General features: G+C 45.3%; 2 protein-coding genes and 1 long non-coding RNA gene across 4 annotated transcripts; 1 reads left to right on the forward strand and 2 right to left on the reverse strand.

Annotated features, from left to right (window-relative positions):
- Positions 1-657: 657 nt before the first annotated feature.
- Positions 658-5798, forward strand: LOC109739529 (probable L-ascorbate peroxidase 6, chloroplastic/mitochondrial). Of its 2 annotated transcripts, none has more exons than XM_020298612.4 (11): positions 658-888; positions 984-1100; positions 1554-1674; positions 1750-1850; positions 1947-2034; positions 4183-4250; positions 4337-4423; positions 5016-5090; positions 5172-5249; positions 5341-5445; positions 5533-5798. In XM_020298612.4, the coding sequence occupies exons 1-11, from the start codon at positions 805-807 to the stop codon at positions 5548-5550; spliced, it is 942 nt and encodes a 313-aa protein (XP_020154201.1). In that variant the 5' UTR covers positions 658-804; the 3' UTR covers positions 5551-5798. The 2 variants fall into 2 exon arrangements, with proteins under 2 accessions (XP_020154201.1, XP_073356216.1); XM_073500115.1 differs by having other exon boundaries at positions 684-888; positions 1002-1100.
- Positions 5658-12401, reverse strand: LOC109739528 (aldehyde dehydrogenase family 3 member H1). The gene is made up of 10 exons (XM_020298611.4): positions 12122-12401; positions 11420-11488; positions 11101-11197; positions 7425-7631; positions 7203-7318; positions 6971-7075; positions 6707-6879; positions 6512-6602; positions 6225-6374; positions 5658-6140 (listed from the first exon to the last, which is right to left on the reverse strand). Exons 1-10 carry the CDS (start codon positions 12311-12313, stop codon positions 5898-5900), a joined length of 1443 nt encoding a protein of 480 aa, XP_020154200.3. The 5' UTR covers positions 12314-12401; the 3' UTR covers positions 5658-5897.
- Positions 12402-16693: 4292 nt separating this feature from the next.
- LOC141022351 (uncharacterized) lies at positions 16694-18215 on the reverse strand. Its single transcript, XR_012183637.1, has 3 exons — positions 17715-18215; positions 17418-17632; positions 16694-17317 (listed from the first exon to the last, which is right to left on the reverse strand). It is a non-coding gene; the product is annotated as an uncharacterized lncRNA (long non-coding RNA).
- Between the last annotated feature and the right edge of the window lie 2807 nt (positions 18216-21022).

The following is a 21022-nucleotide window of genomic DNA, read 5'->3' on the forward strand; positions in this document are numbered from 1 at the left end:
CAGATCTAGTATGTGGCTTGGTCGGGGCCTCCGGCATTAGTTGTTAGGCTAGGTGAGAGGTCTGGGTATTCGGCTCACACTTTTTGCACCCCTTCATCAATGGATAAGAGTAGCGAAAGATGTTGCCAAGATGGCGGCTTCAGAGACATTGATGTACTACTTTGTAAGGTCTTTGTGAATAATCAATAAAGTGGCTGCGTGCATCTCCCAAATCCAGAGGCCGGGGTGATCCTTCTTAAAAAGACTATCAAAGACGGAAGATTTTCTTAGGGCATGTATAAAGGAAGCATCACCTAACTGATGCCTTACCTCTTCCACCTAAGTAAAGACAGATGGGGCATCATTTAGTTTTTCAAACACTCAACCCATGAAGCTGCCCTATCAGACCCATGTATGACGTATACAACCTTATTTTTTTACCTTACTTCACATGCACAAGGAAGAGCTAGCTCACCCCATCTCTCGCTTTTGCCCTCTCTGTCTTACTTTTGTCAGCTAGGAGGCTGTTTCCTCTGCAGGATCACGCTTTGATCTGCAAGCTACTGGTTGTGTCTACGTGGACAGTTTAGAATGACGTCAAGCGCTTGGGGCAGCCGTCCAGAGTGGCGCGTTGGCCATGCCCTTATACTCAGTTCGTTATTTTTTTTCTCCGAGGGACGTGTTGGAGTTTGTGGCTTTGTGCTATGGAGACATCAAAACGAGAGAGCGCGTGCAGGAATTATTTCTCTCGTTGTCCATTTTTCCCCAAACACGCGGACGAAGGAATCACCCCTAAACCCTCCTCTCCCCGCCGCCGAAGCCGACATGGCCGTCCACCACCTCCTCCGCCGCGGGATCTCTGGTGGGTCTCCCCTCCACCCTCTGCGCGGCCTCCTCCTCGTATCGCAGGTATGCGCACAACTCCCGCCCTCGTCCATTACTCAGCGCCGACGCGTCGGTTCCTGATTTCGTGGTGGCCCCTTGTCTGACTTCCCTCCTCGAAGGAGCTCGGGTGGCGTCAGGCGAGCTCGGCGGCGGCGGGGGACGCAGTGGCTGAGCTGAGGGGCGCGCGGGAGGACGTCAAGCAGCTGCTGAAGGAGAAGTCCTGCCATCCCATCCTGGTATCGTATACACGACCTTGGATACCGTGTTTTCGAGTTCGAACAGAGGAATGCCCGTATTGGGCTTTAGATTATCTTCTGGGCAGCCAATAAATTCTGAATTTAACAATACTTCATCCTCATGTACTCCCTCCGTTCCACAATACATGCTTTTCATTTGTTAAAATATAGATGTATCTAGACATGTTTTAGTATATAGGTACATTCATTTTTAGACAAATGGAAGTCAAGTATTTTGGAACGGAGGGAGTACTAGTCAAGGGACTGACACTGCTTTATTATGTTGTGATGAGTGTTGTAAGTGCACCTGTCTGCAACCTCTGTCACAGACGCAAGTTTTAAAATTTGCACACTGCACAGTTCCTGGCTTTGCATCTGCTTGGCCCAACATTAGCTGATGCAGCCTACAAATGCCTCTTTGTGACTTGTCTGCCGAACCGCTTCTGGTTTCAGGTTCGCTTGGGTTGGCATGATGCTGGTACTTACGACAAGAACATTAGTGAGTGGCCCCAGTGTGGTGGAGCTAATGGTAGCTTGAGGTTTGAAATTGAGTTAAAACATGCGGCTAATGCTGGTAGGGCTTCTCCTCCACAGGTTCTCTTTTGCTTCATACAACTAGGGCTGTTTTTTAAAACTAGTTCTACTGCAGGTCTTGTGAATGCTTTGAAGCTTATTCAAGCCATCAAGGACAAATATGCAGGTGTTACTTATGCGGATCTGTTTCAGCTTGCCAGTGCTACAGCTGTCGAGGTACTTTGTGGCGCTTCAACCTATCGATGATGATCATTCCAAAAAATACTATTAGATTAGCAATGATGTGACTGATTTGATTTTGTCATTTTTCAGGAAGCTGGTGGCCCCAAAATCCCCATGATCTATGGAAGGGTTGATGTTTCTGCCCCTGATCAATGCCCACCAGAGGGGAGACTCCCTGGTTAGTAATTACTCCCTCCGTTCGGAATTACTTGTCGTGAAAATGAATGTATCTAGAACTAAAATACGTGTAGATACATCCATTTGTGCGACGAGTAATTCCGAACGGAGGGAGTAGTATCCATGGCCCAGCTTACTATGTATGTCGATTTAGCTTATTTCTGATCTTACCGTCTTTGTCTAGAGCTCGAATATTATACTGCACCTTCAGTTTTGCATGATATAGATCTCTACAGCATGTAGCAACAATTTCTCAGTGATGGGAGCAATAAGCGATTATCTGGTAAACTTGAATGGTTATCCGTTGATTGCTGCAGATATTTCAGTTTACTGATCAAATCATCAAAACTTTAACAAACCAAATGAAGCTCCTACGTGTGTTTGCCTGTGCTACTTGGCTATTCTAGGTTCTTAATATATTAGTAGTATACTGAACTTTGATGAGAGTGGTAGAGTATACAGTCGAACTTCATAATTCTTGCAAAGGGGGGTATATTTAACTAACATGCATGTATTGAAAATCAACTCAGTTTTTGATTCTATTTATTTACCTGTTTGACATAAACTTATGAGCTACCATATGCAAAGGACAGAACTGTCTCATGGACGTAATCTGCTTCACGCAAACATGCTTCCTGAGGATATCACATGTATTTGAATGCTCGGTTATCTGCTGTGTTTAACTAAAACATGCATTAATTAAAATATTAACTGAACACTTGATTTTGTTTCTCCACACTGTTGAATATTGATTTATGGGCTACCACATGCAATGCGACAGAGTTATCAATGGCCATTATCTGCTTCAGGCCGACATGCCTCCTTAGGATATCACCTGTATTTAAATGTATACTAGTAAGCATGCACGTGCAACGCACGTCTCTGCAGTGGCATGACGGGGTGATGACCCCAGAAGCGGTACCGGCTGAGTGCGCAAGGCGTGTTGGAGCAGTGGACGTTTTGGAGGCGGCCCCGAGGGCTTTGCAACTTCGACGACATGGACCTCATGTCATGTGGGTTACAACTATTGCAGGCATGTGGAATGCTTGTCTCTTCATCGCCGCGGGAAAGTGCCTCATGACTTCTTTCCGGCAGTGATGGAAGAGCCGCTTGTTCGGCGGAGCGAGTCCCCTGGCTAGTGTGTGTGTTTGTGTGGTTTGCGTGTATCGTGGCATTCGGCACACTTTCAAGAGTGAGCTTGGCTCTGTGTGTTTACGGTGTTCTGAAGTGGGCTTGGCCATTTTGTTTTGGTTTTCGCCTGATTTTCGTCATTAATTGGACAATCTTCTACTTAATCAATGAAAGGGCAAAGCTTTTGCTTTGTGTTTGAATTTATTTGTACTCATACTCATGTACTCAACTAAAATTCAGATATATCTAATGTTATTTTACCAGTAAAGAAGGCAGGCTTAACACAAAGGATAACACTCATGTCTGCTTTGAAAATCCACACAAGATAAAATTGAATTAAGAAGCAAGACAATAGAGAAATAGACCTAGAAAGTATCATTTCCCATACTTACAAATTCATGACGCCCTTCTGCCAATTTTCAATGAATAATGTTCATAACTTTAATCCAAATAGTAAATGTTATAACCGAGCTACATGTAGTTCAGCAGAGTCCACTGCCCCCCCCCCCCCCCCCCCCCCCCGCCTCTTCTCTTGGGGTGCTCAATTCAAAAAAGTAGTATTTGGCCTCCTCAAGAATTGACGTATTTACTCTTTGCTTCCCAAGCAATCTCCATCTAGCCCCGCCATCTTTGGGTTTCTCATGAATATAATATTTTTGGATTTAGTCAAAAAGGCACTCGGGTCTTGCATCCACCCATTGGGTTCTTTGTTATGCTGCGGGAAGAAATCCTCTCTTGTTGGCCCTTCAAAATGAAAATGGTTGGCAATGTTATCAGCTTATACTTTAAGATGGCGCCCAACCTAGACACAGACCACAAGAATAATTTTGTCCAACAAAGTGTTCCCTTCTCAAGTAATGCAACATTTTCTCATGTTTGGTTTTTCAGTTCTACCAGTGCTAATTCATGTTTCCTCTGTGATGTAATTTAGGTTGACATTTAGAAACCAAAATATGAACTAAACTTGATCTTTTTGATGCATGCTAATGCTATCATATATTTTTTGCCACCCTTTCAGCTGCTGGTCCGCCTTCACCTGCTGAACATTTGCGAGAAGTATTCTACAGAATGGGCCTGAATGACAAGGTACTCGGATACTGCTGTGTTACTTTTAACTCTTCAATACAGCATACTTCTGGAGTTGCTTGTCTTATCTGTTTTGTGATCTGTAGGAAATTGTTGCATTGTCAGGAGCACACACACTTGGACGATCAAGACCAGAGCGCAGCGGCTGGGGTAAACCTGAAACGAAATACACTGTGCGTAAATTACAGCCGGAGCTCATTGTTTCCAATTTAAAGATGCCTTATCTATTGAAACATATTCATGGTACTAGCTGAATGACCCATGCGCTGCTACACAGTAACAGAAGTAATAAATATAAATCCAATCATGTGGGGTAACTATCTCCGTCCATTACGAAATAGATTTGTATATAGTAACAGCCCAGGCAACTTAGAAATCGCAAAACAGTAAAATTTTATATGAAATATTTAATAGATTATTCAATAAAACATCACCAACGCTTGTATTAGTTCCTTGCGTTTGCGCATCCTGCAAAAGGACAATGTCAGATCGCTGCTTTGCTGGGTGCTAACAAAACCGAAAGTTATTTCTTCTACACTCAAAGTGTCATTTGGCCATATCAATTCAATTGTGATTTTTGAATGAACTACAAAAATGAGCTATATTCTTATCACCATCATAACTTTTCTATCAGAGCTTATATGTTCCTACAAAGCTGTTCTTCTTGGTGCCAGCATGTACAGCATTATTATGTTATCACTGAAGAATGTTGTGAACCTTATATCATATTGTTAGCCTGATTGGTTGTTATGCTTGACTTACCAGAAAAATGGACCTGGTGCACCTGGGGGGCAATCTTGGACATCACAGTGGCTCAAGTTTGATAACAGCTATTTCAAGGTGAGATTCCTACTTTGCAATATGCTATAGTAATACCTGCAATCATTATTATCTTACAGTTACAGAACACATAAAATTTAGGATGTCAAAGAACGACGAGACGAGGACCTTCTAGTTCTGCCTACTGATGCTGTGCTCTTTGAGGATTCATCATTCAAGGTTAGTGACGATTCTCCCATTGCAAAATATCTGTAGCTGATTCTTTGAACTGATTCTTTAAACATAATTTTGTGCGCTATCATTGTTGCAGATTTATGCTGAAAAGTATGCTGAGGACCAGGATACATTTTTTGAAGACTATGCTGAAGCTCATGCTAAATTGAGCAATCTTGGGTCTAAGTTTGACCCTCCTAAGGTAGATGGGATTAAGATAACTATTTATGAGAATCAGGACATAATTAACCATATTGTAAAGTCGTGCTGACTCGTTGCAATGTTGCAGGGTGTATCACTAGACTAGCTGATATTTGCTGCTGATGAACTGCATTTTGGTGAGTGAAGATGACAAGGCTCTGTTTCTTCAAACTATTTTTGAGGTGTAACAAATTCGGATCCACTGAAGCAGTATTTTGAGTTGTGTGCTCCATTACCAGAAATAAAAGCAGCATTGGACAGTTCCCGGACCGAACATTTATGATACTTACATGTTGTATCTTCAAGGTGATCAAATATAAAACAATACTACCAGGCTGTTGCCCCTTTGCGATATGTCTGAAACAGAACGGTGCCTAGCAAGCACACTATGGGATATTTTATTTATCTTTTTGTTTGATCATACAATATACCAAGCATCCTGAAGAGGTGAGCTCATTTCCCTCTTGGGAACCCCAGGATAGCCTGAATCATGTCTCCCAGCTTGCCTTCAAGCACTCCTTTGAGGATCTTGAGCTTTGGTGCCGAGTAGGGCGGGTACCTAGCCCTGGCCTCCCCGGCGAAGCCTCGATTCATGACTGCCTTCCTGTGGCTGAAAGCATCAAAGCTGAACTTCCCATGGTAGGCGCCCGTGCCGCTCTCCCCAACTCCTCCAAATGGCAGGTATGGGTTTGTGAGCTGCAACATCGCAAAGCAATGTTAGCATTCTCACTTTAGTTCCCTGTAAAATTCATGTTCCAAACGGGGCCTTGTGGTGATTACATGTATGCTGGTGTCGTTGAAGAGCATTCCTCCTGCAGAAATGGCCCCCTCGAACTGGTTCTGGAGCTCACTGTCCCTGGTGAAGAGGTAAGCTGCAAGTGGCTTAGCCATTGAGTTGATGAGACCAAAGCTTTCGTGGATCTTGTCAACCTGAAAGAAAAAGAGAACATTTGACTCAGATGCACATCATGTACCACCAGTAATCTCCTGTGCTTCTTTTTTTGAGGGGAATCTTATTGGTCAAAAATGAAGTGAAATTCTCTGAATCTAAAAGAGTTGGCTCTGACCGTGAGGATCGGAAGCAAGGGCCCGAATATTTCCTCCTTCATGATGGCGGAATCGAGAGGGACATCTAGGAATATTGTAGGGGCGATCTTCCTGCGGTACAATGAACAAACGATATGTGGGCAGATCAACCAAACGCATTATGCGCATGATGCTGGTTTGCTAGAGTTTGTAATATGAAGATGGAATCCACTCACAGCTGCTGTTCATCCCTCTGCCCGCCGAACACGATCTTGTCGGAGACCATCTCTTCGTCCATCAAGCCCTTGAGCCTGCCAAAATGGCTGGCATTCACGACGCGGGACAAGTCCGCTGATAGTAGTGGATCCTTCCCGTAGAACTTCTCCAAAACTTTCTTCAAAGACTCGAGCTTCCAAGTTACGTTCAACGAAAAGTTAGGATTCATCACCCTCGTAAAAAAAGAGGGTTAGAACTGTGCAAACAAACATATATGCACGTACCAGCTTTGGGGCAAAAGCCTGTGTGGTGATGATGAAATCAGGAGCAATGCAGGCCTGGCCATTGTTGCAACCCCACTTGCCAGCAGCGATCCTCTTGGCAGCAATCTTTGTAGAAAAATAATAATAATTAAGAAACATGAGTTAGAAAAAAATGGAACATCTAAGAGAAGGTGAGTTTTTTTTTCGTGGGATTTTGGCACTGATCATTCAGACTGGGGAAGATTGATTTTACGTGGAGATCGACGTTTGAATCGACAACCACCGGGCATTTGCCACCGAGCTCCAAGACGGCCGGCGTCAGATGCTTGGCCGCTGCGGTCATCACGACGCGTCCGACTCTACTGTTGCCTGCAATTTTTCGTCGCAACATGCGTTGGTTGGGTGCAGGCGAGAAGAAGGTTTCGAGCTTCATCGACGGCGGTCGTCAAGAACTGACATGGAGATTGGCACTGACCTGTGTAGAAGATTTTGTCCCACTTCTGGTTTAGGAGCGCGGTGGTCTCCTTGACGCCGCCCTCGATGACCTTGATGCAGGTGCCGTCCACGAACCGCGGCAGCAGCTCGGCCAGCAGCGACGACATGGCTGGTGCCCCCTCAGACGGCTTCAGCGCAACGGCGTTGCCGGCGGCGATCGCACCGATGACCGGGTCCAGGGACAGCACTGAGATGATCGGTAGATATGTCGTTTGGAACGCATGAGTTTCATGGTTTTTCCCATTTGAAATGAGACACAGTATGAAGAGCAAGAAGATAAAAGAGAAAATTCCTTATTTGACAATATCTTAAAATCTGCTTCTTTATTTGACACCGGAAAAGTTTTTCTTCCCTATTTAACACAAGTTCTAAATTTTATTCCCTATATGATATTTCCGCCCATTTTGAGCCTAAATGACACCTGAAAAGACTCTTTTGCCCCTCATGTGGTGTGTGTGGGAGGCAATAGCGCACACACGCAGCATCAGTGCGAGGGCAGGAGCACACACGCAGCAACACATACACATGCACAACACGCACGCACGCGTGCACACACGCAACAACACGCACGCGCGCGTGCACACACACGCAGCAACACACATGCACGCGCACACACACGCAGCACACACACACATACACACACGCAGCAGCAGCACACACGCATGCAGCACATAGGCACGCAACAGCACACACACACGCGCGCATGTACACACGCAGTAGCAAACACACACGCAGCAGCACACATGCACACACACATGCAGCAGCAGCACACATGTGCGCGTGCACCCACACACGCAACAGCACACATGCGCGCGCACACACATACCGCATGAAGGGCAAAATCATCTTTTCAGGTGTCATTTAGGCTCAAAATTGACGGAAGTGTCGTATAGGGAATAAAATTTAGGATTAGTGTCAAATAGGGATTTTTTTTTCCAGTGTCAAATAAGGAACCAAATTTTAAGACAGTATCAAATAAGGAATTTTCTTAAGATAAAAATATCACTTGAGCTTCCCCGCAACACAAATTAATTATTAGAGCTGGATCTCGAGCCAATTTTCTTATATGTCCCGCTGCAACTCGTAAATTACTTTATCATCTAGTGTCATAGGAGTATTACTAAGCCTGAAGTATTAAAATTGCATTGTTTTGAAAAAAATGCAATTTTAATAAAACGGCACTTTTTTTTCCATAAGATGGTTGGATAATCCAAAAGTATATAAACGTGACTCGGATTTATGAAGATTATTTTTTTAAAAACTTCTAAATACACAATATGTATTGTTGGTAAAGCTTAGTAACTCAAAGTTCAAATGATGAAAGAATTTGAGTACACGTGATGAAATTGAGTACAATCCATTATTTTCTCCGAAAAAAAGAGCGAGTACAGTCCATTATTTACCTACTAGTTCTGTCCCAGTGAAAACATCCCCACATAAAAAAGAATCCACATTAGTTCTGATGTTGTGACCATTATTTACCTACTAGTTCTGTCCCAGTGAAAACGTCCCCACATAAAAAAGAATCCACATTAGTTCTCATGTTATGACGGTTGTGTCCATAGAATTGCCTAAGGCTGCTTGTAATGGATAGTATTAGTATCATGCAGATGATATTAATGTATGATATTACCTCCCTAATGCATAGTATCATATATTAGTATCATAGATGACTTTATTTATTGCTATGTATAACATACATATTAGTAGTATAATTTTTATTATGATACGGTATCATGATATGATATGATACTCAACCATCTCTTTTTTCATTTAATTCTATGCCACCTCATCAAAATTGACTAGTTGGCATGCATGACACTAGCTATGAAACTCCCATTATGACTAGCCTAACATGGTTTTTCGTCTAGGACAATGCCGCCCTGCAAGATCACAACCTACTGGCTCAACTTGGCGGCGACGCTGCGCACCGGCGTGAACTCTCCCCACGATGCACTACCGCGGCCGGATCCTTGGCGTGGATCTGGCGGACCTGGCGCCATGGGGGATCTAGCCCGCCCATCCGGGTGAAGGAGAAGGAGGACATCGTTTACCATCGACCCAGCCGCCCCCTCGTTCCGGTGAATGAGGTCATCCCCGTCGAGGCCTAGCCGGAGCCCGAGGACCCGATCCACCCTGTGTTTCATCTCTCTGCCCTCGAAGCTCGGAACTCCCACACTCATCAACGAGGAGGAGGAGCGGCTATCGCTTGTGAGTCGACCCCTACGCCTTCTTCGAGGATCTCTTGTCATTGTCGGAGGAGGAGGACGATGACTAGACGACGCCGGCCTCAGACTAGCGTAGGTAGTATTAGGTAGCAATATGGCTCATACAGAGACATGCTTATTTTTAAAATGTCATAAAGTGACATTTGAAGTCGCTAAATTATATGTAAAGAGACGCATTTTGACAACTATTACAGTTTTTGTTAAGTTATTTCTCTGATACATGCGTTTGGTATGTCTAATTTGATCTGTATTTGCGCACGGCCGTCACGGCCTCTTTATCCATATAGAGTGCGGCCGATGGCGATGCGAATCCGCTAGAATTAATCTTAGTTGAGGGTCAAAATATGAGATATTCTTTTGAAGGGGTAAAACTGTTCAAAAGTATTGAAAAGTGTCATACACATAAAAAATGATGCGTTGTTAGTTGTACTAATTGACCCATGCCTTTTATGTTGTACCCCTTCTTAAATATAAGTCTTTGTAGAGATTTCACTACGAATCACATTTTGCTTCGTATGTAAAATATGGTTCATAGTGGAATCTCTAGAAAGACTTATATTTAGAAATGGAGGAAGTATATATAATGCATGAAAGACGCACGGTACCAGATAGGGTTAATGCACGAAAGATACATGACATAGAAGAAAATAAATGAAGCTACATTTTATTGATGGCTTTGTGGCCGTCAACTAACTAACTATCTGAAACTAAGCTATCTCAACGAGATGCACTATTCTGGCAGCGCAGGAAGATGGAAGTGATTTGTACAAGAGCTGAAAGATACCAAAGTATAAATGTCGACAGCGACGGAACGAAATCCAAACCCCCAGGACGGCAATCATGCACACAACCCTCCGTTCTGCAACAGTGAAGTGGGGGATGCCTACGTGGCACTTCTTTACGTGCACACCAACCACAGTTATATGCCAGGCGCATTTACCCGCAAAAAGTAAAGAAAAAAGAGGAGTACATGCCAGCCGCATGAGCATGTGGGCTGAGCAAATCATTCCCATTCTTATACTTACATCTCATGGCTCATTTTCCTATTAACTGGACCATTTTCCCTCTTCTATAATGCAAAGGCAGAGCATCTGCCGTTCACGCTCAAAAAAATCTCATGGCTCATGCACACATGTTGCATGCATGCACCAGCTAGTGGTTGTTCCCAGTTTCTGGGTAACTTTTTAGTTGAAGATCTTCCTCTGTTTATATTCCCTTTAATTAATAGTGATCTAAACACTCTAATATTTCTTTACAGAGGAAGTACGATCCAATTTCATTTAACTTCAATTTGATGTATCCTATACACAATGAAATTAGTAGCGCACGCGTGAAAGCTTGTTGAATGGCATTTTAATTTATGGCTAAACATTTTTTCTGTCAACTTAGGTTCCATGCATGTAGCTAGGAGTGTTCAAATGAACTTACAGAGAGGGTAGTTCCAGGCGGAGATGACGAGCACGAGGCCGAGGGGCTCTGGCGTAATCCTCGCCGTCGAGGGGAAATTCATGAGCTTTGCAGGAACCTGAACCAAGGGTATGTCGCTATTCTATCAATGCTTAACAAGATAATGGACATTGTGTGATATAAATCTGCAAGTGATTAGCTGCTGCGGGTACAGAGCATGATTGGTTTTCTATCAATAGGTTTGTGTACAGTGTAGGCTTCATAGCTGTAGAGAAACTGTTGATTAAGCTATCGATATCTCACATCATATCAAGGTACTAGTGAATCGACAATGATATACCTTCTGGGGTTTCATCCATTTCTTGAGATTCTTCAAGGCAAACAAGCACGACGACTTGATCAGAGATAGCTGCCTCATCAAAATTCACAATTGACAAGAGAACAAATAACATGTGAGTAAGCATGTGACTAGCCACTAGAGAAAGCCCAGTGCGAAATAGATAAATAAACCAAAAAGCTCAAATAATACATGAACTTTCTTTTTGGAGTTGATAACACATGAACTTGACAGACCGTTTTTCGTGTGTGGTATTTAGTTTCAGGTGATCCGAGAGAAACGAAGTTTTGCAGAATTTGATTTCGATCTGTGGGCAGATGCTTAAATAACTGGGTTTACGTGTATACACTGCGCATATATGTTTGATTTTCTTCCATTTTTGTTGGTGCCATAGTTAAATGACACCATCCGATTGAATTTAAAGAAAGAAAAACAGGGCTGTGAAATCATGAGTTAGTACTGTATGACTAAGCGAGTTGTGAATCGAACATGCAAATAGAGCAGACAGGGACTTTAAGAAGCCAGAAATTTCAGATCAGTTTGCCAATCCAATCGACCCAATTAATACTCCCTAGCAAGGAATCTCATTTTTTTTGGTCACAAGAAGGAACCCGCGAAGATCTTAACAAACTAATCCAATGTATGAATATGATCGATCGTAGTCGTAACGGAGAAATTAGGACGCGTAGATGCTGGTTGACGTACCTCATGGACGTGTGCTTCGGTCTTGGGCTTGCCGAGGTCGGCGTGGAGGGCGTCGCATATCTCCGCCTCCATCTCCGTGGCCATCCGCAGAACCCCTCGCAGCTGCGCCGCCCGCCACTCCGCCGGCCGCGTCTGCCCCGCCGCGAACCTCGCCCGGAGCTCCTGCACAGCCGCCGCCCGGGACTCCACCATGTTATATATGTAATCTAGCTAGCACCTGGTGAATTAACTGCAAGCAAGCCAGTAAGGTCGGTGATATGGAGGGAAGGAGGAGGCTGGAGGTGGTTTGTCTTGTGGAGAGATGAGAGACGTGCTTATATATGTCTGACGTTTCTAGATTTTTTTAGGGATGACGGGTCCGCCACGTTTCCTTGGCGAAACGCTAGGCGAGCCCGCCCCACGGCGATGGCCGGCGTGGTTCGCCGTCAACCTTCGGGCGGCGACGACTCTCAGGCCGTGTCGTGGGGAGGTCGTGCTCGGCCCGCACATGGACTCGGTGGAGCTTGTGGATGAGCGAGGGTGCACGGTGGACAGGCGGGCCAGGAGAGGGCTCGTGTTGACCCCTGGCACCATAATCGTGTTCCCCTGTCACGTCGCGCGCATCGAGGGGGAAGACTCCGACGGGAGCGACGCCTCGGGAGCCGGCGAGGGAGGAATTGCGGCCGGTGGGAGAGGAAATGCGGTCGGTGGGGGAGTTAATTCGGGCAATACTTATGGCCGGGTTGATCCGCTCCCTCTCGGTCCTTCACTTCCCCTCCCAGCCGTCTCGTTCACCCCTCTCCTGGTTGACGACTGCGGCGATGGTGGAGATCAGCGAGGAGAAGTTGAGGAGGTTTGCAGGCAGGGACGCGCGCCTGCGTGCTCGTCTGAGGGAGATCGGCTCGTGGTACACCAGCAAAAGGGAGATGTATGGGGAGGCGGAGGCGACCTTCGAGGGCCTGACAGCGGCGGAGGAGCGGTCGCTGTTCGGGCGAGGTGGGCGCAAGCATCCGCTCCAGGTGCTGCTGTGGGCGATGGATCAGGCGGATTCGCCGGTGAGAGCTGTGGCGAGAAAGTGGGTGGCGTTCACCTCCTTCGAGACGGCGAATCTCGCCCCGGCCATGCGGGAGTCGGCGCTCAGATCTCGCGAGGGGGTGCTGGCTCTTCCTGCTCCAGGATCGGCCATGGCGCCGATCGAGATTCACGAAGACCTAGTGGAGCAACCACTGCTGGAGGAGGCGCGGCAGACGGAGACGCGGACTCCGCGACGCTCGGCTCGACTCGCCCCAACTCCGACAACACCGACCCCTCGCCGCTCGGCATGCCTCGCCGGAATCGATGCCTGAAGCCTTCGCTAGCCCACAACCGCTTCTGGATGTTGGCTAGCGAAGATTCAGGTCCCGATTTCGATGAGGATGATGAGGCAGGTAATCATTGTGACTCCGCTCCTCCATATGATCCTTTTGTCTGCAAATATCACATGCAATTTGAGGATGTTGATACCCAAAGCCGAATCAGGCTTGCGAATAGAAAAATGAAGAAAAAATGAATAGATATGTGCAGAGTTTACTTTTGAAGTATGAGGGGGATGCAGATAGGAAGAAAAATGTTAGGATGCATACTGATTTTAATAGGTACATGACACATATTGATTCTCCTAGTTGGGGAGATTATCACTGTAGTGAAATTGATATGGCGCTCATAAAAATGAAGCCCAGAAATCCAATAATCTAGGATAATACCACATTCCCTGAATTTTTAAGTGATATTGAACCTGATGATATTAATCCTCCCAAAAAACCTATCAATGGCTCTAAGAGGATAATGGACAAGATTGATAAGGAAGATATTAGGATTGATATCCCTGAGAATTATGCGCTGGAGGAAGTGGTTGGTGAAATTCAGAGAGGAGGAGAGATTCAGAGTGCTGGAAAAGGAAACAGGGGTGACAACAGAAAAGGAGAGTGGGGAGAGATTCGCTCTGATAACGTGGGCTTTAAGGGCTACTGGCCCAATAAGGAGAGAAATTTTTGGGGGCCCAGGGAGGGGCGTGGAGGGGATGATATATAAAGGAGGTATCCCACCTTTAGTACCTGAACCTGATTTCCACCCCTCAAACCCTAAAAACCTCAAGGCGGCGGCGAGCAGAGAGGCTGAGGAAGAAGAGATCTCCTGGGAAGGAGAGATCATGGCCAACAGACAAGAGAGCTAGTGACCCAGGCCAGGGAGAGGGACAGGCTTTGGAGGGAGTGGTAATTACTACAACAAGCCCAACAATTCTGAGAGAGGTTTCAATAGGATAGATGGGAGAGATCAAGATAATTTTGACTGGAGGAGTAGGGATGGAAATCACAGAGGAGGATCTGGGACAAATAGCAGTGGTTCTGGGGGAGAGGGGACATTGAAAGTGCTAGTTATCGACTAGAGGGGGGGAGGGTGAATAGGCGATTTTTATGAAAGTCTTCAAAACATGAGAGTTTCGAAGACAAACAATAGAAATGAACCTATTGATATGCAGCGGAAGGTAAACTACACTAAGCAAGCCATAGTCAAGTCTACAATGAAGTGAAAGCACGAAGACTAATTGCAGCTAGGTAGTAAGGATCAGGATGGAAGATGGTATGAAGCCAAACAACGATGGTAGTCACACAGTGAAGACAAATAGGTAAAGCAAACAGGCAATGACTTCACGAAGACAAACTGTAAGTAAAGAGAGGGAGAGGATAGAACCAGTCACTTGTTGAGGACACAGGATTTGTTGGACCAGTTCCAGTTGCTGTGACAACTGTACGTCTGGTTAGTGAGGCTGAGATTCAACTCAGAAGACTGCGTCTTCACCTTATTTCCCTTGAGCTAAGGACACCCAGTCCTCGTCCAATCACTCTGGTAAGTCTTCAAGGTAGACTTCCAAACCTTCACAGACTTCGTTCACCGGCGATCCACAATGACTCTTGGATGCTCAGAACGCGACGCCTAACCGGCTGGAGGATTCACAGTCCTCAAGTGTAACAAGTCTTCAGGTCACGCGGACAGAAAAACTTTAGTGATGCCTAACACTCTTTGGCTCTGGGTGATTGGGCTTTGTCCTCGCAAGGATTTCTCTCTCTCAAAAGCTTCGGAGGTGGGTTGCTCTCAAACGACAAAAGCCGTGCACTAACTCTGAGCAGCCACCAATTTATGGTGTAGGGGGTGGGCTATTTATAGCCACTAGGCAACCCGACCTGATTTGTCCGAAATGACCCTGGGTCACTAAAGAACTGACACGTGTTCCAACGGTCAGATTTCAAACACACGCGGCAGCTTGACTTGGGCTACAAGTAAAGCTGACTCATCCAGCTCTGGATAAGATTTGCTCTCATTGTCTTCGCTCGAAGACATAGGATTTGGTTGAGCATCACTTCAGTCACTTTGACTTTGTTCACTGGGACCCCACTTAACAGTACGGTGGTTCCTATGACTCAACAAAGAAGAAAAGGAAACAACGAAATAACTAAGTCTTCGCGCTCCATAGTCTTCACGCAATGTCTTCTCTTGTCATAGTCTTCAATGTGAATATCTTCACATACCACCATCGCCTTCAATGTCTTCATACATTTTTAGGGGTCATCTCCGGTAGGTAAACCGAATCAATGAGGGACTACTACCTGTGTTATCCTGCAATTCTCACAAACACATTAGTCCCTCAACCAGGTTTGTCGTCAATACTCCAAAACCAACTAGGGGTGGCACTAGATGCACTTACAATCTCCCCCTTTTTGGTGATTGATGACAAACTCGTTGAAGTTTTCAATGGGGATAAAAGTATGTGAAATTGTAAAGGATTTAGGTATTGTCTTCATAAGTAGCAAAAGGCTCCCCCTGAAGATGTGCATATAAGTAATTTTGCTTTTGGAATGCAAATGCACATGGCAGGTTGTACTTGTGGAGATCCTCTTCAACTTATGAAGACAATTCATCATGCATGATTTGATATAACGAAGATAATGATATGCATAATGAAAAATGGACGTCTGCAATATGACTTCGTGCGGGATTTATCATCGCACATGTAGAATTTATCATCGCATCACAGAATAGCAAACAAGTAGCAGACGACCATCAAGTTTAAGTGTTACAACTCAAAGAATCAAATGTATCAAAAGCGGGAGTTGTAAACACTAGGCAAAATATAAAGCAACCGCCCATTTGGACCCGCTTGAAGACTATCAACTCATATGCTTCTCCCCCTTTTGTCAGTAAGGACCAAAAAGGTTTGAAGACATAGAGCCTCTACTCGTTCCCAGAAGGAGTAGGAGAAGATGCAGGGTCGGCGTCGGGGTTTGGCGGTGCAGAAGAACTTGGAGCAGTGTCGATACGCGCTGAAGTTGGAGGTGGTGACACTACTAGAAAAAGGCTTACTAGTGGCGCACCAGTTTTGCCTACTAATGGCGCACTACTGGTGCGCCACTAGCACCACGCCACTAGTATTTTTTACTAATGGCGCACCAGGCAGTGCGCCATTAGTATAGGCCACGGTGCGCCATTAGTATGCCTCCCAGTGGGCATGTGCTTTGCCATACTAATGGCGCACTGCTGGGTGATGCGCCATTAGTATCCTTTGGCATACTAATGGCGCACATTTGGGTGATGCGCCATTAGTATGTATATTAGGGATTTTTTTCTTTTCTAATATTTGCACAGATTACAAAATATATTATTGGACAGAATATAAACAGCACCACACAGCAACAGCAGATTCATCGAATACAATAGAAGATTAGTCTCCGAATACAATTCATCATATAAGTCTCTGAATTCAAAAGACCGAACAAAGATAGAACATTACAAGTCTCGAGACCGCGAGTAGCGAGTTTGTCGAAAGTAATATTAATCCTAACAAGTCCTACTAATCATCATCATACAACTTCTACTCGTTATTAAGGACCTAAAATACCCTATTTAAGGTAAAATAGCATAAAACAATATAGACCCTGACTCTCCATTATGGAGAATGGAGATCATCCTGTCTCCAATTCTTGCGCGGCGCTTCCTTTTGCTTCCAAGAACCTCCTTACGACTGTCCATACATTTTTTCCATTCTCTGATTAGCATGTCTCCAGTTCTTCTAGAAATCCGGTATGGACAGTTGAGATTCGTAGGATGACCTGGATATAAGTTCAAAACTTGAAGGCTGCCATTCTGATACATCAAATGAGGCACACAATCCTCTGGGATTCTCTGTTGAAAAACATAGTAATAACTTCATAGTTAGCAATGATGTACTAGTTTTAGAAGTATGCAAAAGATGCACGGATGTCGTAATAGTAAAAAATCTTACCAGGGTATCTCCATGGTAGTTACCGTAGTTCAACACGTGCACTAGTGGCACGTATTGACCATAATGTTGAGGAGTTTGATTGTAGATATTGTAATTCTCAAGATCAGTACAAAATCCGACCAGATGATTTTTCTCCTGATAAGTTAACTCGGAGCCATCGGTGTAGTGGGTTTTGTCTACCATTTTCCGCACATTTTTTGAACAATCAAAATAAGCTGTCAATGGAAATAAGTTGTCAACTATTTTGAAATAAACAATATAGATTAGTTAATAGTTAACTATGTTTGACAAACTCACATAGCGGTAGAACTGGAGGCGTATCAACAAGGACCCAAATGTCCATATTGTCTTGGTCGATGCCAGGATCACCAAGATCCATGGTGACAAGCATACCCTCATCAAAACCATACATCTTGCAAAATGCTTCCCAATTTTTGCAACCAAAATGGGTTACGCTCTCAGCATTATACAGATTTACTTCAAAATCCACATCATGATGTGTCCTTAGGTGAATTTTCTTCGTTTCAAAATTTTCATGATCTTCAAAATCCATCCTCTCCAAGACATAGCGTCTTGCATGGCATGGGATAAACTATACTCGAATTGTAAAAGATGAAATTACACGTTGAAATAGTTGAAGTCATGCTTAATTATGAAAAAAACACTTGTCGTCGTTGCGTACCGTTTCAACTTCGAAGGTCTCCTCGAGCTTAATGCTGAAGCGCCGATCATCGTCCAGGTGAGGCCTGTCGCACAGACCTCGACCGTCGTGGCACCAGTCGCACTCCCCCGAGAGACTTTCGTCGTCCGATGATGACATTTCCTATGTTCATAATTCAAAACTACATCATCTCTGTTGGGTCCAATACGATAATCCACAGTGTGGTGAAAACACGCCCATCCAAATAGAATATGTGGTATGGGCTTTTTTAGTAGGTCATCCTACCAGATTAGGGTTTATCGATGACGAGCAATTGACATTAGTAATAACTATGAGTAGATATCACACTTCTATATGTATAACACAAGAGGCAGTTGATCCTACTTAATTAAGTACTAAGATACCCCGGCCCATGCATTAGTCGGAAGTGCCCCATATGTCCTATTTTTAGCAAAGTCATGCTAAAATTCACGGAAAATTTTAGCATGACCTTTGCTGAAAATAGGACATATGGAGTACCCGAATTTGCCGGAACGGAAGTTAATTGACATTCCGGCAAACTCAAGGGCCTCTCGGGGTACCTGCAAAATCATCACGACACGATGGTCGGAGACAAAACCCAGCAAACTAGCACCACAATGTGCCTCTACTTTCATATGGATGAAAAGGCCACAGACCATATGGTCCTCTACTAGCATATCTTCAACACTCCAATTTCTTTCAGTTTTGGCAGTTTATGTGCCTTTGGTAAGCATTATATTACAAAAAAACAAGATATGCAGTACTATACAATATCCATAACCAGAAAACAAGACATGCATAGGCTATATTTGAAACAAGATATTCTGCCACATCACAAAATACTACTACTACTGTTGCATATGATTCATGCCCTAAGCACAATATACTACTACTACTGCTGCATCATATCATAGGAAATAATTGCCACTGATATCATTCCAGCCTCTCAAGTGGAAGATGACCCAGCTAACTGAATTTAGTTTCAGTAAGGTTTTCAGTAAAGCCAAATTAATTGCCACTGATATCATTCCAGCCTCTCAAGAGGCTTGACTATATGTCTGTGTTCTGTCTACTCCATTGTCTCTAGCTAACCCTGGCACCTACACTGATGACTGATTTGCTAAGCTTTTGGGAGACTGTGTGTATAGAGCTTCTACTAAAAACAAGAACCATGCTTAGTGTTATGGCCTTGCAGACCATCTGAATTTGTGTGAGGAGCGAACTGCTCTGATCTGCAGTGACACCACCCTTCACTTCTACATTAATATTACTTGAGATAATGAGAAATGAGACTTGCTTGAGATACCATATGAAAGTGCTGAACTTGACAGTTGACACAGATGCAACCTCATATAAAATATGTGTTGGAAACACTTGAGCTTTATTACAAAGTAGAAGATTTTGCAACATAACCACTTATATTCACTGAAATAAACACTGAAATAACCACCACTTATATTCATCAACATAACCACTGCCAATCAGAGATGGGGGACAGGGGAGAGGGAGGGCGGACGCCGGCAGCCGGAGGGGCGGGAAGGGGATGAGCATACCTGCGCTGGACGCAGGTGGGTAGGGCTGGAGCTCGCCCCGGTTCTGCTCGATGATGGAGTTCATCCGATCCTGCAGAGAGAAGGGAAGGTGGAGGAGTCAGGAGGGAATGGAGGGGAGGAGGGAGGTCGAGGTGGACGCCGGCGGGTCAGGAGGGATTTACCTGGCCGCCGCTCGATTTGGTGCGTGGAAGACGAGGTGTGGCGGCAGGTAGATGCGGGGGCGGCGGCGCGGGGGAGCTGCAGTGGTGGGGGGCGCGGGGGCGCGGGGGCGGCGGCGCGGGGGAGCTGCAGTGGTGGGGAGCGCGGGGGCGGCGGGGGTCGGGGCGGCGGGGGTCGGGGCGGCGGCGTCGTGGGTCAGGCCGGTGAGCGCGCGGGTGGACTGGCGAGGGAGAGGGAGGAATTAGCTAAGGGGAGAAACTTACTAATGGCGCACCCCGAAGCGGTGCGCCATTAGAATGTTTTTTTTACATAGCAATGGCGCACCCACGACGCGTGCGCCATTAGTAAAAATTTTTTATGTAGCAATGGCGCACCAGCCAGAGGTGCGCCATAAGTAATTTTATTATTATTATTTTTTGTTGCATCTAATAATTTTTTAGAAATTGAATATGAATATGAAACAGTAATAATTTATTATTTAAAAATATCATCAAATTTATTATTTGAAAATATCATCAAATTTGTTATTTGAAAATATAATCAAATTTGTTTTTTTTGCAATTTTAGTTGCATTCATTTGTGACGGTGGAGCGGGCCCGGGAGGGTGCGGGGGGGGGGGGGGGGTCGCCGGCGGCGTTGGAGCGGGCCGGGGAGGGTGCGGGGGGTCGTCGGCGGCGGTGGAGCGGGCCGGAGAGGTTGCGGTGCGTCGTCGGCGGCGGTGGAGCAGGGGAGCTAGGGTGCGGTGGGTCGTTGGCGGCGGTGGAGCGGGGGAGGGTGCGGTGGGTCGTCGGCGACGGTGGAGCAGGGAAGGGTGCGGTGGGTCGTCGGCGGTGGTTGGAGCGGGGAAGGGTGCGGGGGTCGGCGGCGGCGGCCGGTGGAGCGGGGTAGAGGGTGCGGGGGGTGCTCGGCGGCGAGGGGGACCGGATCTGGCGAGGTGGGATAGCGATCGAGATGGAGGGGGATCGAGATCAAAGTGTCCATGAAATATACACTAATGGCGCACCGTCGAACAGTGCGCCATTACTAGCTTAAACTAGTAATGGCGCACTCTCCCCTGGTGCGCCAGTAGCAGTTTTGCAAAAAAATAAAAAATAAAAAAAATATTGTAGTGGCGCACTATGTGGCTGGTGCGCCGTTACTAGTTAGAACTAGTAATGGCGCACTGTGCACTGGTGCGCCATTAGTATGTCTGGAAAAATAAAAAAAATAAA

Source organism: Aegilops tauschii, chromosome 5 (genome assembly GCF_002575655.3).
Source record: "Aegilops tauschii subsp. strangulata cultivar AL8/78 chromosome 5, Aet v6.0, whole genome shotgun sequence".
In the NCBI taxonomy this organism is placed as follows: Eukaryota; Viridiplantae; Streptophyta; class Magnoliopsida; order Poales; family Poaceae; genus Aegilops; species Aegilops tauschii.

Coding starts and splice junctions, on each gene's coding strand:
- LOC109739529 (XM_020298612.4), top strand. CDS start 805: ATGGCCGTCCACCACCTCCTCCGCCGCGGGATCTCTGGTGGGTCTCCC. Junction 2,035..4,182: donor ACCAGAGGGGAGACTCCCTG/GTTAGTAATTAC, acceptor CCACCCTTTCAG/CTGCTGGTCCGCCTTCACCT. Junction 5,091..5,171: donor TTGATAACAGCTATTTCAAG/GTGAGATTCCTA, acceptor CATAAAATTTAG/GATGTCAAAGAACGACGAGA.
- LOC109739528 (XM_020298611.4), bottom strand. CDS start 12,313: ATGGTGGAGTCCCGGGCGGCGGCTGTGCAGGAGCTCCGGGCGAGGTTC. Junction 11,198..11,419: donor AATGGATGAAACCCCAGAAG/GTATATCATTGT, acceptor CCCTTGGTTCAG/GTTCCTGCAAAGCTCATGAA. Junction 6,141..6,224: donor TCAACGACACCAGCATACAT/GTAATCACCACA, acceptor GCGATGTTGCAG/CTCACAAACCCATACCTGCC.